The sequence below is a fragment of the Lotus japonicus genome, chromosome 2, assembly GCF_012489685.1.
Source record: "Lotus japonicus ecotype B-129 chromosome 2, LjGifu_v1.2".
NCBI lineage: Eukaryota > Viridiplantae > Streptophyta > Magnoliopsida > Fabales > Fabaceae > Lotus > Lotus japonicus.
In genome coordinates, this window is record NC_080042.1 from 62316729 (window position 1) to 62334920 (window position 18192).

Consider the following 18192-nt stretch of genomic DNA (forward strand, 5'->3'; position numbering starts at 1 on the left):
CAGGAAGTGTCGCGTGTTTGGCTCGCTGGCTTCATCGAGGGGATTGATGGTGGAGAACCTTTGAAGGCTGAAGTTCTCGCTTTGCTTCGAGGATGTTGGTTAGCTTTTGTGGGAGTTAAATCTCTGTGTGGTTGCCTGTGAGGTGAATTGTATGGGGATTGTGGAAATCTTGAGGGATAGCCGTTTTCAGTTTCATAGAAAATTGGTTTTATATGCCTATCTCTGAATTGATTTTATATTGCTAATCACTTGGATTTCTCCTAGATATAGTACTGAAATTGGTCTTCAATTCTTCATCTCATTTACAATGTTTGAAAGTGTTAATTCGATTTATATTGCACAATAGAACAATAATGTACTGAATGATTTTTATTTATAGCTCTATATATCTGCTGTCATTTTATTCATGCTGCTGACACCATCTAGTAGGAGAAGACATTTAGTGGGACCATAATCATTTCTGTGTGTAAAAAATTATCCTGTAAAAATTTCTCAAATCTTCAAAACTGCTTCTTTTGATACCCCAACAATACATTTTACAACAAACCATTTAAAATTCTCTCAACAAAAATACATTACCTCTATTAAAATACTCTAAACACACTAAAAGGTTTCTACTATTATAGAAGACGTCTATATATTCATCAGGAAAATAAAAATACAGGCCTCTGGTGAAATCATGGAAGCCTCAAAGTCATTTATGAAGTAACACGATAATCACGCATTTAGATAATACATGCTGCAATGCATGCACCAGCACTTACAAGAATCAATTAAGGCTAACTAGTAAGAACATCAAGTTCTTGAATTTGTATATTATTTCCATATCTTGTTCAAGATTTCAAGTGGGGAAAGGGCCATCACCGTCGTCTACTTGCCATAAATGACAACCAAAAAGACTAACTGATGTAACAAACATGAAGACCATTCGTTGATCATTTTATTTATCAGTGCTCAATAAGCCGGAACAAGCAAAAACCAATGGGAATTATCAGCGATAAAGGCTTTCAGATCTCAGGTTCTCAGCAATTTCAGTTTCCCATCGGTCCCCATTTTCAAGCAGCTTCTCTTTGTCATACAGAAGCTCCTGCAACAGTTGAACACATAATTACTAAGAAAGAAACAATTGCTGAAACGCACTAACAGAGTAACAGATAGTATTTAAGCATATAATTAACAGAAAATAAGGAGAGACTGGCAGGCACTATCAGATCACAGTTACGTTATTCAATGTGAAGGGAATGAAAACAAACCTCGTGAGTCTCTGTAACAAATTCAAAGTTCGGTCCTTCAACGATAGCATCAACAGGGCATGCCTCTTGACAAAATCCACAATAGATGCACTTGGTCATGTCAATATCATACCTGAAAGTTTTGACAAATTACAGAGAAACAGTGAGGAATGTAATGGGGAAGATAATGGGAGGCAGACAAGAAAGGAAATTCACCGAGTTGTCCTGCGGCTGCCATCTTCACGCTCCTCAGCCTCAATCGTGATTGCTTGAGCAGGACATATCTGATAATAGAGCATTATTTAGACAAATTCAAAATAGTTATTACTTATTAAGATTCTAGCAGTTATTTGGGGTTAGCTGGTACTTTCAGATTTCTAGAAAATGAGAGATTTAATATAAAATTGGGATCACTTGCTTATCAAGTAATACTTTTTTGCACTGGCAAGATTTCACAATTTAGGAACTGCCAACAGCCTATGTTTTGAGAGTGAGTAGCTATCAAATTCCAGCTATCAAATTCCAGGTATTCTCAAATTCCAGGTACTCTCTACTAGGCTGCTAGCTGTTTGTTTGTCCTACTGCTACATGGCACTTGAGTGTATTTTTTATAAAGAAAAGAATTCAACATATACCCATTACAGCCTTTAAGGCAATGACAGTTCTATATCGGACGGCTAAAATGGACAGATCTCTTTTTATTAGTGAATGCAAGTCCATTTTCCTATACCTGGTTCAACGAATGATATGCCACAGATTTGTAAACCTATCAAATCTTTGTGTCTTACACTTTGTGCAATGTGTTATTAGAATTCAAAAACAGCTGCACATTTATGTCTACATTAACCAACTACAAACCACATTTTGCAACATCTACATACAGTTGACATATGCAAAATATGTCATTGCTAGTATGCATTAAACAGACAATACTGGATAAATCTTCAAAGCCTTACAGCTTCACAAAGTTTGCAAGCAATACAACGTTCCTCTCCTGTTGGATACCGTCGGAGTGCATGTTCACCGCGGAAACGAGGGCTCAAAGGGCCTTTCTCAAATGGATAATTGATCTGCATTAAAGAGGTCATGCATTTAACAAAAAGCTGCAATAATCTTGGCCAGACAAATAGTTTTAGAAGACACTTACAGTAACTTTTTGTTCAAAGAAGTATTTCAGAGTCAGCATTAGACCTCGAACTAGTTCAGTGAGAAAAAGTGTGTTGATGCTACGTTCAAACACTGTCAACCAAAGCATCAGCAAGCAAGGATTTAATTACATCACAGAAAACATAGGAAAATCCAACTGAAAACAAAAGGCTCCCAAATAAATACCAGAACTCCAATCCTTTGAAATTTCCCTTGCAAGTTTCTCCCTTTCTTCGTCATCTGCATTTTGAGCACACAAAAAAATCAGATATATATGAAGGGGACGAAAAAATGAAACAAATGCACAAGAATCAAATGGAGAACCGGTAGATAAATCAATTGACAGTCATAAATGATTATGCTACTGAAGTTATTTGGTGAAGTTAAGTGTTATGTCTGTTCATTAAAAAGTCACTGCTTGGATCCACTTAGGGCCCATTTAATTAAGCTTAAAAGTTCTGAAAAAATAGCAGTTTATTATTTAGATATTTTAAGTAAAGCATTTACTGTTTTTCACATAGTTACAATTATAAAAGCACTTATATTTTAAGGTATTTATAGTTACATATTTAATTAGAAGTTACTCAAAGTAAGTTCTCACAATGATCAGAAATCTTTTTCAGGTTCTGATTTTTTTCTCCAAAGATGAAACAAACACGCTAAAAAGTTTCTAAAAGTGGTTTTTTAAGATAAAAGTGAATGTCAAGATACCAGTAGGTAGGGATGCAAACGTGGAAAATTAATCAGCGGATCTAAAAATAGGGGACAGCTGGCAGGAGATCCAGGAATGTAGGGATTGAGAAGGAGCTGAAGAAGGAGAGTAACAGTCAGCAATTTGACGGATTTCTTTTGAAGGTAACAGAGAAGTTATAATACCATAGGAGAGAATAGGGAAGCAGTGAAATGAGATCATCCGATCTATTCCCACTCCACAATATTTCTCCTCCTTTATTCCTCTTCTTCTTTCATATACTCTGTGATTACTGATTAGCCTCTAGTTTTAAAGCTAAATAGAAATCCTCCATAGTTATTATACCATAATTTATACATACTTAATAATACAAGTTCAAATAGCATTACAATATCTGTGTTTTTTATTTGTTGTTTGGTTCTGAATCTTCTGATCTTATTTCGGGGATCCTAACAAACATAAATTGAAAAAATCTGAAACAAATAGGATAGGCTTTAGATTAGATGTTTTTTCTTTGTTGGGGGGTAGGGTTGAGGGGACTTCAAGGATCCAAAAGGGGCAGCCCCATGATAAGGAAGAGGGTGGAGTGCGAGCAATTTTTGAACTTCTGAGTTCTGAGCTCCCCCTTACATGTTTTGCACCTCAACTGAGATATCTCAAGAGAGTCTTTTTTGTAACAATGCATGCAAACCTAACACATTACCATCTTCTAGCTAGTTCATTTTGTCTACAGTATGGAGAATCAAAAACTAGATTGCCATTTTACATGCAATAATCCGGGCTAGAAAATAATCACTAAATCTATTCATTGAAACTGTTCTCAACAATTCTGTTTGCAAAACAATGACCATTCTACAAGAATCACTAAAATATATACACAAGGATGGTAAGAGAAACGACAGACCTTTATCGTTCGAGAATGAATGTTTGGTAGCGTAGGAGTGTGCACTTAATCGCATGCCATAATTCTGGGAGCTCTGCAGTCCTTGACCAGCCACAGCCTAGAAAAAGCAAAACAATGAAGGATTCATTAACATTGAGCTAATCCTAGAACAAAAAATGACCCATATGAGAAATTGTTAACCATACTAGATAACTGGACAAAAGTTGAATACTTTTACACAAATAACCGAGAATAAAAAACCAGATTGATCTTACCAGCTGGCGGGTACGAAGAGCTTGAAGTGATTTCCGAGCTAAAAATGCAGCCATTTCAGCAAAATTGGAACCTGAAAATGGAAGCATTTGAGAATCAAAAACAAAAGTAGTACACAGTTGATTTCAAATTTCTCGTTTGGTTTCAATCCAATCAAATTTGCAAGGAATTGAAACATGTTACTATGAACCCTAGAAAATCGGATTTGAGATGAGAATTGTGAAATTGCAAATCGAAATCATGGTTCGATTGAGTGAGATTTCTAGGATTCTACAAATGAACATGGATCAGGAGAAGGAAGGAAGAGAGGGAGAGGCTCACCACGCCAAACCGAAGGTACTGTTGTCTTCTGGTTTGGAACCTGATAAATGGGAATGGAAATTCGAGATTAGAAGGAGTTCCCAAACACCTGATTATGGAAACAAGTGTTTGGTTTGTTTTTTTTTTTTTTTTTGAGGGGAGTGAGGTTAGAGGGTTGGTTTGGTTTTGGGTCAGGCCCAATTTGTGGCATGACATCATTTTACTTCTTTGTTTTTTTTTTAATGAATATATCATGTCTTTCGCTGCCCTCTGTGACCCCTTGCCTTCCCTTCGCGCGTCCCTTGGTAGTAGGCACCGGCCGCCACCTACAGGCTCCAACTATAGCCCTAACCACAGATACAATTTCTCACCGCCTCAACTGCTATCTTTTGTTGCCTTTATTTCCGCCTCGGTTACCTTCTTTTCCTGCTCAATTCAAGCATATGTATGTTTTCGAATCTTTAGAAGTTTTTCTCCCCTCTCCATGTTCTCAGAGCTGTTGATTTATTCTTTGTTGGTGTCGGTGAAGCCCCGATTTGAGCTTCCTTAATAACCTCATTGTTCACAAGTCTGGCAAGTCGTATGAGTTGCTCATATGGGAGGCAGAGCGTTATGTAAAAGAATAAATTTCTCTTCATGCAGTTTTATATTTGATTTTTTGTTAACTTTGGTTTTTAGGGGCTTTTATAAGGCCTTTATTATGGCTTTTACTTCATAAGTGCCAGCTTGATGTTTGAGTGTGCTTGAGTGTGCATTTTTATTCTTAATTGTTCTTATGTATCTACATTGCCGAAACACTCCTTGAGATTTTTTCTCACATGTTGTATGTGTCGTTAAACAACCTTTAGGTATTTATTCCAAGCATATTTGACCAAAAAATAATGTCTTTCTAAAACAATGAATATAAGTCATTTTGATAGGCTAGTCAGATATAACCATTTGGATAATTTTGGTGGACACATTTGAATTCTCTTTTATATATTTTTGGTTTAGGAGAGAAAGAGAGAAAAAGGAAAACGGAGAAGATCTGAAGAGAGAAAGATGTAAGAAAATAAAAGTAGACTTCGTAGATGGTTTAGTATGTAGATAGAGAATATAAATAGAAGAGAAAGAGTGATATGGGTATTCTCTCATCTCGTTTGGTTGAATAGAAATAATTAAAAAGAAATTAAACCTTTCTAGGGAAAAGCTTTTTCCGTGAACGAATTATGGGTTTTTGTCATGAGTCCTAATTATCAGCTGAGAAGACAAATATCATTCTTATGTAAAACATCATTTTTACCGTGAACAAATAAATATTTGTCTTAATAGCACTTTTTGTCCTCCACTTTTTGTCCTTGTACATCAAAATCACATTCTACCTCTCCGATGTTACCTTCCGTCAGTAGTTTTGGTCCCCCTTTGTTTTTCCATTAAAAAACACTAATGGTTATAGGGACCAAAAGTGTAAATAAGCCAAAAAATAATAATTACAAAATAAAAATAATAAAAGACTCAGAAAGATCTATGTTGTTCTTCATCTCAACACATGATCTTCATCTTCTCCCTTCATCATCCTCAAACCCAAAAATTCAGAAAATCTAAAAATTCACAAATTTAAAAATCTCAAATACAAATAAACCTATAAATTAAACCAGCCAAAAGAGCTGTCAATATGGATTCCAACCCGCGGGCCAGCTCGACGGGTTGGCTAAATGAGCCGGGTTGGGCTGGTTAAATTCCAGCTCGAAAAGAACTTGGGTTAGTGCAACCCGACTCGTTTAACCCGCGGGTTAGACGGGCCAACCCGCGGGTCAAGCGAGCCAACCCGTCGGGTCAGTTATTTTTCATTAAAAAAAATTATTTTATTTCTCTTTAATTCCAAGTTAGTTTTATGGATTAATTTTAGATAGAAAAATGGAAATTTTAATTTCTTTTAATTTGAGTCAATTTTTTTATGTTTTATTTATTGTTATTATATTATTTATCTCAATTTAAATGTGACAGTAAAATAATTGTGTTCTTAAATCCTGTAAACTAAATTCTTTTTCTATATTTCAAATGTGAGATAAAAATAATTGTGTTCATAAACCTTTTTTTATGAGTTGATACCAATTTCTATAAGTATTTTTTTGAAATTATTTTTTATAACATTTTAAACAATTTCTAATCCAATTTCGCAATTTTTAATATTTATTTCACTCAACCCGCGAGCCAGCCCGCCAACCCGCGAGCTCGTAGCGAGCCGGGTTGGGTTCATATTTGTCTGGCTCGTTAAGACCCCGGGTTGACACAACCCAACCCGTTTTCAACCCAACCCATACGGGCTGACCCATATGGGCCGGGCTGGCCCGTATTGACAGCTCTACCAGCCACCAACACCTCTTCCCATTCAACCAAGAACTAAGGGAATTCTAAGCAATAAGTGGTGTAATCATACACGATAAGACTATTTACATTTTTAACTTTCGTAATAAATCCATAGCTATTTTATGATAAAACATCTTTGGTTCATCAAAGAAAACAACCCTTCAAATAAAACCCACATATAAAACCACAATGTTTTGTGCCAAACAACACCTCCTTTCCCTCAAACCATAGTCGCCACCATCCCATCTTCACTTGAACCACCCCATCTTCCCCATACAATAACAACCACTAACTCTTCTTCTATTTTCCCCAAACCACCACCACATCTTGCTTCCACCACACTGAATCTACCGCCAAACCCATCTTCCACCTTCATCAAACCCAAATTGACACAACCTTATTCAACACCCAAACTCTCGCCACCATCACCCACTGACTTTTCCGCTAAACCTACCTTCCTCTCTTCCTTGACCTTCGATCAAATCCATCAACCTTGTCCACTTTCCCAAATCTCTTAGACATGATCATCCCTTTGTCAACGATCACATCGATCCCTTTGCTAGAGTCATGTGTCTTCCAATAGTTCATTCGTGAATCTAGGTTTTGTGGTCAGATCAGGGTTCTTCGTGAATCTGGATTTTGGGGTCAGAATCTAAGTTCTTCTTGAATTTGGGTTTTCGAGCTAGCAAATCTTAGTTTTGGGCCTTGCGAAATAAGATGTTTGAGTTTATTAGAGATGTCATCTCACACTTATCCCTTGTCACATAGAGCTATTGTGTTCCACCACAACCATGTAATAATAATATTATGATCTTAAAATAATTAATTTTAATCATATAATATAGGCTTAAATACTCTGGAGGTTCCTGAAATTGTCTGCCGTATGAAAATAAGTCTCTGAAAAAAAAATTGATTCCGAATCCTTGGAAAATTGTTTTTAATCAGAATAAGTCCCTACTCGTGTTTCCAGCTTATGTGGCTCAATTTTTGCTGAGTCATTTATTCCACGTGACTTTTCTATTTTTTATAAATACACATGGATTAAAAAATAAAATTGAAATTCTGGTTCTCGCACAGGACAGATGTCGAACGCGATGTTGGGACAACCGGTTCGACAACTAACTAACAGTAATGGACTGGGCGAGCCCCTAGAGGGGCGACGCCTAGGGTTCGGCCTGCCCAAGGGCGAGACCCTGGCCTTAAATTGGGCCTCAACTTCAGAGGCCCAATTGGCCCAATAGGTAGTATCCAAGCCCTATAAATAGGAGGTAGATACCAATTGTAAGGGACTTTTGCTCACTTTGTGAAATAACACATGAAATTCAGCACTCTCTCTCACATTCTCATTCTCTCTTTAGCACATTCTTCCACACTCTAGGTACTATCCCTTCATTCAATGTTCATTCCCAGAACATTTGGCGCCGTCTGAGCCACTATACTCTCATTGACGGACATTTGTATCGCCGTGGTTTTTCGACGCCGCTGTTAAAATGTGTGCCGCCAGAGAAATATGAGGCGATAATGTCTGAGGTACATGAAGGAGTATGCGCAAGCCACATCGGGGGGAGGTCTTTGGCCTGCAAGGTGTTAAGGGCGGGTTTCTACTGGCCCACCCTCAGGAAGGATTGTATGGACTTTGTGAAGCGGTGTAAAAAATGTCAAGTGTTTGCGGATTTGTCCAAGGCACCGCCAAAGGAGCTGGTAACGATGAGCGCCCCATGACCTTTCGCCATGTGGGGTGTGGATTTGGTAGGACCATTTCCGACCGCCAGGTCGCATATGAAGTTTATATTAGTAACGGTGGACTACTTTACTAAATGGATTGAAGCTGAGCCCCTGGCCAAAATAACCTCTGCAAAAATAGTCAACTTTTACTGGAAGCGTATTGTTTGCAGGTTCGGGATTCCAAGGGCGATCGTGTCCGACAACGGGACCCAGTTTTCAAGCAACCAAACAAGGGAATTTTGTAAGGAAATGGGCATACAGATGAGGTTCGCTTCTGTGGAGCATCCGCAAACGAACGGTCAAGTGGAATCTGCAAACAGGGTGATTCTGCGCGGATTGAGGCGACGACTTGAGGAAGCTAAGGGAGCCTGGCTGGATGAACTCCCTGTGGTACTCTGGTCGTACAACACCACTGAGAAATCTACTACAAGAGAAACTCCCTTTAGAATGACCTATGAGGTAGATGCTATGTTGCCGGTGGAAATTGACAACTTCACATGGCGGACTTCACATGGCGGACTCAGCCGGATTTTGAAGGGGAGAATCAAGCCAATATGGCGATGGAGCTGGATCTTTTGTCTGAAACACGTGACGAGGCGCACATTCGAGGGACGGCGATGAAGCAGCGCGTGGCCGCCAAGTACAATAGCAGGGTTCGTGTCCGGGATATGCAAGTGGGCGATCTGGTCCTCAAGTGGCGATCAGGAACCTCAGGAAACAAGCTGACTCCGAACTGGGAAGGGCCCTACCGCATTGTCAAAGTTTTTGGTACAGGGGCCTATCACTTAGAAGAGCTTGATGGAAGGCGACTACCCAGGTCATTCAACGGGTTGAGCCTGCGCTATTATTACAGTTGATCGTGGACGAGAAAGATGCAAAGGCGAGGAGCTCTTCTGATAAACAAAGTGAATTCGCCAAAGTTAAATATCTTCAATTTTTCTAAAAATATCTCCGGACTCTCCAATGTATTGCCATAACAAAAGCGTGCTCTTTTTCTCCGAAAGGAGTTTTTTAACGAGGCGCTCCATCAATAAAACGAAAATTTATGAAATTCATGTCCAAAGGTTTCAGGGATTCCCTGACGATCGGAATTGCCGATCGATATAAAGAATTACGGCGATCACTATGTGGGACAAGCTTGATCCCCAAAGGGGCTTGCTGGAACCCTGAAGGTGGCGGCGATTCCACAAATGGCCTTTGACGCCTGGGAATCTCCCCCCGGAAAGTCTGATGTGATCGCCGGTCCCGTAAACGATGTGCTGGGTAAGTCTCGCCAGAATACGACGAGCGCCATTAACTAGGCAAAAGTCTTGGGACCCCCAAATGGCCATTGGGACCCAAGCATTGTAAGCCCCGAGCGGGCAAAGCCCCGGGCGAAGCCCTCAAGAATGGAGGCCATTTATCCCTTTGTGGAAAATGTTTAAAGTCTTGGTGGAGAAATGCCAAGCAACAAGCCCTAGTTAAAATTAACGCACGAAATCGTTAGGCGTAATTCAATTACATGACGCGTGGAAAATAGCGCAAGATATAAGGTCGGCGAATGAATAAGGTGGAAGGCGAGTGCTTGGTCACTCAGGATGTTGAGTATTTTATTACTTCGGGGCGTCAGGGCGTTTAACTATGAAATTCATTCTTAACTTTTTTAACAATAAGAATGCGGCGATTTGCGAAGTGACGACAAAAGGATTTACGGCGATAGCAATCATTCAACAATCGCCTAAACCTAACAATCAGTCAATGGGATTTACAAAGTATACAAAGGCGATGTGAACGCAATGGCGGTAAAGGCTAAGTAAAAATTAAAATTACATTATTCATTATTTCTTTCTTCTTCTCCTATTTCTTCTTCTTCTTCTTCTTCAGTTGCGGTCCAGAGGTGTTGGTCAATCAAAGGAGGATCATCAGGACCAACCAGTCCTTCAGCAGTGATTTCTTTCATTATTCCCATGGCGCTAAAGTCAAAGTCAGGGAACAAGTGTTGAGCCTGGTCCTTGGCGAGGTAAAAGCCACGCTCACGATTGTCATAGGCAATGTCAGCGGCTTGCTCCCTCGCCTCAACTACTTTGGCTCTCTCCACCGCCAGCTCGCCCTCTAGCTCTTTGATCTTCGCAAGATGGGAGATAATTTCGGCATCTTTCGCGGCGAGGGCTGCCCCACGTGCCTCGTCCGCCTTCTTGATCTCTTCAGAAGTAGCTCGCATCACCGCCTCCAAATCCGCCTTCGCCGAAGCCAAAGACTCAGCAGACTTTTCCTCCTGCTCCGCCAACGCCTTTTTCGCTGACTCCAGTTCAGCGCGCAACACTTCGAGCTCTGACTCCTTAGCAGCCAGTGCCTCGCCTCTGGCGGCCAAGTCCTTCTCAGCTTGGTCTTTTTCCTTTTTGCAAGCTTGGAGACTTGCATCGAGACCATCCGCTTCTTCCTTCATCAACTTCAGATGATCCTCCAGTTCGCCGATTTTAATCCCCGCCGTACCAATCAACTTGTCGGCCTGTACTTTTTCTTTGCCTGCTTGGTCCAACAGTTTATCGAAGCGCTTCTTCCAAGCGGCGGCGTCCTCCTGGTGCTTGGCATTCTCAGCTCTCAACCGTTCAGTTTCAGCAGCGGCGGCGTTGAAATTGTCAAACGCGTGGGCGAAGATGCACCCAGCACGTAGAAGACAAGCAAGGGTCTTCTCCTTGGTCTCATTAATACCCCGGCTCAAAACTTCTTTTTCTATGGCGTCACGGTTGAGGCCGGTAAGTAAGAACTCTGAAGGTTCAATGACGTTGGGAAGCATATTGTAGTAGCTAGAAGAGCCGCCTTCGGTGCCGGGAGCTTGCTCGATCCGAGCTGCTTCAAAGGTGGTGGCGGCATCAGGAGGGGGTCTTTCCTCTTGATGAGGCAGGGGAGACATGGACCGCCCATCATTCGTTGGCGGCGGGCTAGGAGGTGTGACTTGGCGAGGGGGAGACTTGGGGGTTTCTTTTTCTTTTTCTCTTTCTTTCTCCCCGGCGGGAACATCGGAAGTCGCGGCAGCGGTTGTGGCGTTGATGGCGGCAAGCTTCTCAACAGCTGAGGGTTGAGAAGTGTTGGTGGTTCTGCCGGCAGTTGATGACTGGTTACCAGTTGCGGTTGTGGCGCCTACAGTCGTGGACTTGGCGGCGGCAACGGTGGCTGTATCACCGGTAGCGGAATGTGGAGTTGTGGCAGTGGCAAACTCGGTGGTCGTGGCGGCGGAAGCTTTGGCGGAGGCTTTGACAACATTCTTGCCTTTAGACACAGCGACAGTGGTGGGTTGAGCGCCGGGGTTGGAGGAGCCGGCGACTGCAGATCCCGGGGCGACAGAGGAGACTTTAACTAATTTCCTCCTCTTGGGGGCTTGGGCGCCCTCGGTTTGGTTCTCGGCTCCGCCCCGTTTTTTCCCATCGCCCTCAGTGTTGAACTTTGGAGAGAAACGGGTCATTTTCCTCTCGCGGGCTTTCAGGAGCTCGGCGTTGGTGAAATTCATATCTTTTGCAGCAATAAATAAAAAGAAAGGGGGTCAGTAGCCACATAAGGGGTAAAAAAAACGAGAGAGAAATGACGATGATGAAAATAAACTATAAGTGACCTAAGTATTTGGGTGTGCTTGAGAGGCGAGCGCCTTCAAGGACTGTTGAGCAGTCAAGGATAGGAAGCGGGGCGAGAAGATTCAAAAAGGCTTTGTCGTTGGCAGACAAAGATTCTTCTGAGGGACCGGTAATCCCATTGGGCTTCTCCGTCCAGTAAAGGGGAAAAAGGGCAGTCCCGTCCCTAAGGTGAAGGCCTCTGGATAGGCGGGGTGAACCGCCACGCGGAAGTATCTCCGGGCAAAGGAGGACTTTGCATTACTTTTATGAGGGTTCAAGCACTTATGGCCGGCTCGGGCCTTTAAAGAGATCCATCCTCTATTTTTGATGGACTTGGAGTCAACATCGTAGAGGTAGAAGAAGCTGGTGGGAGATGGGGCGGTACCAACAGCGGCGCACAAGATTTCAAAGCACCGGATGAAGGCCCAGGCGTTGGGGTGGAGTTGACAAGGAGCCGCGTTGATATCGCGGAGGACGGCTTGGACGAAGGGCGAAAAGGGAAGCCTGACTCCGAGCTCGCCAAACATATATTCATACGCAAAGAAAAAATGGGATCTCTTTACGTCGCCGTTGATCTTATGAAGCCAGGGGCGGTCCTCAACACTGCAGGGCCAGATCCTGAGTTTGGCGTTCATTTCGTCATCATCAGACAAACCACCAAGGTTGCTCACGAATTCCACGATAGGATCACTATCCTGGAAAACGGAGGGTTGGTCTATAGCTTCGTGGGTGGGTGCTCTCTGGACTGGAAGGGGCAGAGTCGCGAAAGTTTTCAGTCTGTAAGGAGGGATCTCCGGGACCTCTAAACAGAGGCCGCCGGCTGCGGTAGAGTCAGGGTCGCTCCCAGAAGAAGAAGAGGTGTGATTAGGGGAGTTAGGGTTTGAAGCCATCTTTGACAATGAAATGAGGAAAAGGAAAAGACGAGTAGAGATAAGATGCAGAGATAAGGGAACGAGGACTCACCGGGCAAGGATGTGAAGAGTGGGTAGCGGAAAGGGTGAAAGGCGACGGCACCAGAGCGGAAGTTTGAAGAGGGAGCTTGGTAAGCGATTAGAGAAGTAAAGAGAGGTCTCGGAAAGGGATGATTGTAGGGAAGAAGGGTTTTTATAGGCAAAGGGGGGAAGTTGGAAGGGTGACGCGTGTCAGACGCGTGTGGAAGGTTGGAAGTCATTATGGCTTTTGGGAAATGGGACGCGTGTGATGGGGAGTTACTGCGCATGATTGGACAGTTATGAGGAGTGAGGTGACGATTGCGGAGAAAAGGGGAAACTGACGTATCACATGGAGCAGTTAGAGATTTGAAAGGTTTTTGAAACAAGGGAAAGCGCGAAAGGCCTCGCCACCATGAAGACTAAATGTCATCGCCAAACAAATGGGGTCGCCAATGGAGTTTAGCCGCCCGCCAAGGGCATCGCCAGCCAACACTTGGACGATCAGTACATGACTAACACCTATCACCTAGCTCGCCTTCGAGGGGCGCTCGCCTACTCCAACTAATCGTCAGTACAAAGCGATTGTTCCCGCCGCCTGTGGACTTGGCGGGCTGGTTTGCTCGCCAAGACCAGTGGACTGGGCGACTAAAGATGCTTGTTTCCTTTTGCTTACGCCATGTTGGCGACGTAGTTTTCTTCTTTTTCCCTCAAGCCATGTTGGCAGCTTAGAATCCATTGCACCATAGGATGCATGTAAGAGCATTTAAAAGACACACTTAGCTCTCATACTTCGAACTCGGTGTCTTGTGGACTAGTGGACTAGGCGAGCCCCTAGAGGGGCGACGCCTAGGGTTCGGCCCGCCCAAGGGCGAGACCCTGGCCTTAAATTGGGCCTCAACTTCAGAGGCCCAATTGACCCAATAGGTAGTACCCATGCCCTATAAATAGGAGGTAGATACCAATTGTAAGGGACTTTTGCTCACTTTGTGAAATAACACATGAAATTCAGCTCTCTCTCATTCTCATTTTCTCTTTAGCACATTCTTCCACACTCTAGGTACTATCCCTTCATTCAATGTTCATTCCCAGAACAAGTAACAACTGATGTGCAGCACAGTATTAAATCAACAAAAACAATAAAGAACACAAAGAATTGTTAACCCAGTTCGGTGCAACATCACCTACATCTGGAGGGCTTCGCCCAAAGAAAGAAAATTCACTATATCAAGATTTAGGAACTACATACACTCATGAACACCTCAGTTCATAGTTCTTTTCCTAATCTACCCAGTGTTTTTCTACTTAGTATATCGACCTAAGTATGAGAGCCCCTCTCACTTTCTCTCAATCACTGCCATAGTGATTGGTAACAACAATCAACACGTTTGAAGAGATTACAACTCAACTAAAACAAACCAACTCTATGCCATATGAAGATCAATGGAGGAAGTAGAGTGGTGTACAAAATAACAGAACAAGGACTCACAAAATACAATCCTAAAACCCAATCCTTGGGTGCCCAAGGCACACTTTGCAACTAGGGTTAAGCCTCCTTAAATAGTCGTTCTTCTAGTCTTGATCTTCAATGGGCTTGCACGAAAGTAGAGTCCATAAAACAGATCTGGAACAAATCTTTTAAACCAGTAACAAATCTTATCAAATAAGATTTGAACAAAAGATAACATCTTTCACAATTTAAACCAAATCAAATCTTCTTCAACAGATTTGATTCCATTATATTATATTCCAGATAACAAATAGAAGCTTCTTCAATAACCCTAACTTGATTATCACGAAATCAATCCAAAGCATCTAGAAAAACCAGTCAAACACACAGCAGATCCGCAGGGACAAATGTCACAGCACGATGTTACAACATTTGCTTCGACATCAGGTTGTTTTTGAAAAAATGCAGACAACCAAAAGTAACAAAAAAAATTAAACATTTAAATTTGAAATTAAAATCTTATTAACTAATTAACGCTAAATGTTAAATTTTATTTTGAAATTTTATTTTAATAAGATTTTAATTTTAAATTTAAATGTTTAATTTTATTTTTTTAATCCATGTATATTTAAAAAAAATAGAAAAACCACGTGGAATAAATGACTCAGCAAAAATTAAGCCACATAAGCTGGAAACACAGGTAGAGACTTATTCTAATTAAAAAAAATTCCAAGGATTCGGAATCGGAAAAAAAATATTCAGGGACTTATTTTCGTACGACTGAGAATTTCAGGGACCTCAAGAATATTTAAGCCTATAATATATTAATGAAAAATTAATTCATTTTACTTTTAGGTAAAAAGTAGTCAATATTTTCTTTATGCTAAACAATCTTGGTATGGAGCGGACTGCAGGCAAATGTCGACAATCGACCACGTGACTTCATGTACGATGTCTCAAAGGCCAATGAGATCTATGATTGTACATGTAAGTCAATATTAGTTAATGTTTTCAATTAGTTTCAGGAATTGTGGTTGGTGGTGGTGATCGGAGCTAACTACAGAAACGATGGTGGTGACCACAAATGCTTTGAGTTGAGATAAAAACAAAGTTTCAGGTGAAAAACTTCACTGAAATCTTCAACGGATTTTGGGTTCTTCACCGAAAACAATTTCCTTTGCGAAATTCTTCGATTCTTCAACCCAAATCGACTCTAAACACTCCAAGAAACTCAATGAAACCAAAATTAAGTGATTTAGTGAAGGAATGAGCGAGATTCAAAGGATTGATGATGAAACTCAAGATGATGATGATGACACAATTGATGATGCAAATAAAGAGAATGAGGAGCTTCTTTCTCTACCCTAAAGCTTCCGGAAAAGCGAATGAAGCTTCTAGTGAGGGTATGGCCATTTATTGGCTCAGCCCAAGAGATGAGGGTGGTTGGGCTTAGTCTCCCACTCGAACCTGCACCACTCAAAACTCATGCAATGTTTTTTTATAGACAAATATTAGTTGTTAGTAATGTTAGTAAATTAATCATTCTTAAGCTTCGAACCCTGGAACCTTCACCCTCCCAAACCTTTATATCCCCTAACTCTTACCACTTGAGCTAACCTGCTTTTGAGACAAAACTCATGCAATGTGATCATAAAAGCGATAAGCGGGTGTTACATATGACTAACCCGGTAAATATGGTTATGAGACCGATCCAGCATGATCCAACATTTCAAATTGGACTACTTACGTTCTCTGGCTGTGCCAAGGCATGCTGCTAAGAACTAAACGCATGCATGCTCATAAGGAACAAAAGATGTAGAGAGGAACGGGTAAAAAAAAAGGTTAGCTAGTGAATCATTTAAATCTATAGCATCTCAGTTGAGGGGATGTTTAATTAAATGACCACGTGAGATATTGAGAAATAAAGGAAAGCACATACATACCACTCATCATCTCCAAATTTGCATACACGTGCACTTTTCCTGCGCCTGATCAATGTTTTCAGAAACAATATAATTATATAACTAAAAACATGAGAGTGAGACATTAATTGATGATCCTGAGTTCTCTAACTCAATTGAGATGAGGGAGTGAAGGGAATGAAGCCTGGTCCGAGAAATTAACTCTCACAATCTCATCAATGAGTTGATTGATAGATGAATTAACTCGATCCAGACATTATTCCCCACAGTCCCACACCCTCATTCTCCCAATACAATGCATGTTTCTTGATGCATGCAGCTGTGATGGACATTCTTTTTTCTCATCTTCCAAATAGAAACTGTGGGTGTGGAATATACAATTGGTATATATTAATGGGAGAGCAAGTGTATAGTATATGTTGATTGTTATCTTGACTTATAGAACTCATCACCGGCCATGTGTGGAAGTTGGATGATCACTTTGTCGTTAAGCTTTTCCAAAATTATATTGACTCACACATTGCTTGCATTCAAGGTTACTTACTGTTCCGATATTTCCATATTGATGCATTATAGATCAATTCAATATCAATCTCACATAATATATACTTAATTTTCAAAACAATGTCTTTATTTTATAATGTTGTTAATATGAATCCCCTATTAGATTGACATTTCTTGTGTAGAATTTGAATCTGAATCCAGACTTCTTTTAATTAATTTGTCTCAGTCAAGTATATGTGATTGCTTTAATTAGTTTCAAATTAAGTGAAAAAGGAACTTGCAGGGGTTAGTAATTAAATCACTAAAACTTCTAGAATGTCTATTGCAGCTGGGCCCTTTCAAATGAGATAGATAGGTAAAAATAATATATTAACACGTGCAAGATATGAATATCATAACATAAAATGCTTAATGAGGCAAGTACCATGATGATGATTACGTGAAGGGATTGCTTTTTCATCATCCCTTTTCTTCTCTACACCAGTTTCTTCCATTTTAGCATATATCATTGATAAACCATATAAAGTAAGAATTATTCTGATCGTGGGCTGAGTAGGTGGACCTGAGCAGTACTGGGGAGTGCAGGCAATAGTCGAATTTGCATCCTATGCAATAGTATTCTCTCCTAGTCTCCTTGATCTTAACCATAAATTATAAAAGGCTAAAAAACACTTTTGACCCTGATGTTTTAAGTTTGTGCAAATTCTGCTCCTGCTCTATTTTTGTCGATGTTTCTACCCCTCACGTTTCAAACAATGTACCGTCTACCCCTCCGTCAGTCAGACGTGAAAAAACTAACGGAATGAGCTGATTTGATTTTTTTTTTATATTTTTTGGACCTGCCACATGAAAATTACAAGTGAAATTGGAAAAAAGGGTCATGGGAGATTCAAACTCAAGACTTGTAAGTAGCAAAACATGCATTTAACCAGTTCAATTACATACATAATTGATATATACATCAAGCAAATTTAATTTTTATATCATTTCATTGATCATCATCAACTTCATATACTCCTCTTCATCTCTCCAATTCACTCAGGAACATCTCCTGAGAAAGCCTGACTGACGGAGGGGTAGACAGTGCACTATTTGAAAACATGAGGGGTAGAAACGTCGACAAAAATAGAGTAGGGGCAGAATTTGCACAAACTTGAAACATCAGGGGCTAAAAATGCTTTTTAGCCATTATAAAATTAAA

The 18192-nt window shown here is 40.8% G+C and overlaps 2 protein-coding genes across 2 annotated transcripts; both read right to left on the bottom strand.

Annotated features, from left to right (window-relative positions):
- Nucleotides 1–611: 611 nt before the first annotated feature.
- On the bottom strand, nt 612–4685 carry LOC130738736 (NADH dehydrogenase [ubiquinone] iron-sulfur protein 8, mitochondrial). The gene is made up of 9 exons (XM_057590872.1): nt 4547–4685; nt 4228–4298; nt 3974–4070; nt 2565–2618; nt 2380–2471; nt 2189–2302; nt 1449–1516; nt 1254–1365; nt 612–1087 (listed from the first exon to the last, which is right to left on the bottom strand). The coding sequence occupies exons 2-9, from the start codon at nt 4279–4281 to the stop codon at nt 992–994; spliced, it is 687 nt and encodes a 228-aa protein (XP_057446855.1). The 5' UTR covers nt 4282–4298; nt 4547–4685; the 3' UTR covers nt 612–991.
- Nucleotides 4686–6041: 1356 nt separating this feature from the next.
- LOC130736800 (uncharacterized) lies at nt 6042–12041 on the bottom strand. The gene is made up of 4 exons (XM_057588587.1): nt 11598–12041; nt 11072–11273; nt 10573–10966; nt 6042–6105 (listed from the first exon to the last, which is right to left on the bottom strand). The coding sequence occupies exons 1-4, from the start codon at nt 12039–12041 to the stop codon at nt 6042–6044; spliced, it is 1104 nt and encodes a 367-aa protein (XP_057444570.1).
- Between the last annotated feature and the right edge of the window lie 6151 nt (nt 12042–18192).

What these genes read in the sequence shown, in the direction of transcription:
- LOC130738736 (XM_057590872.1), bottom strand. Translation starts at nt 4,281, where the DNA reads ATGGCTGCATTTTTAGCTCGGAAATCACTTCAAGCTCTTCGTACCCGC. An exon ending in CTTGCAAACTTTGTGAAGCT is followed by an intron (nt 1,517 to 2,188) that starts GTAAGGCTTTGA and finishes CTCTATTATCAG; the next exon opens with ATATGTCCTGCTCAAGCAAT. An exon ending in GGCAGCCGCAGGACAACTCG is followed by an intron (nt 1,366 to 1,448) that starts GTGAATTTCCTT and finishes CAAAACTTTCAG; the next exon opens with GTATGATATTGACATGACCA.
- LOC130736800 (XM_057588587.1), bottom strand. Translation starts at nt 12,041, where the DNA reads ATGACCCGTTTCTCTCCAAAGTTCAACACTGAGGGCGATGGGAAAAAA. An exon ending in CCGCTGCCGCGACTTCCGAT is followed by an intron (nt 11,274 to 11,597) that starts GTTCCCGCCGGG and finishes AATGAGACCAAG; the next exon opens with GAGAAGACCCTTGCTTGTCT. An exon ending in AAGGACCAGGCTCAACACTT is followed by an intron (nt 6,106 to 10,572) that starts GTTCCCTGACTT and finishes GTGAATTTTTAG; the next exon opens with ATTTTCTGAATTTTTGGGTT.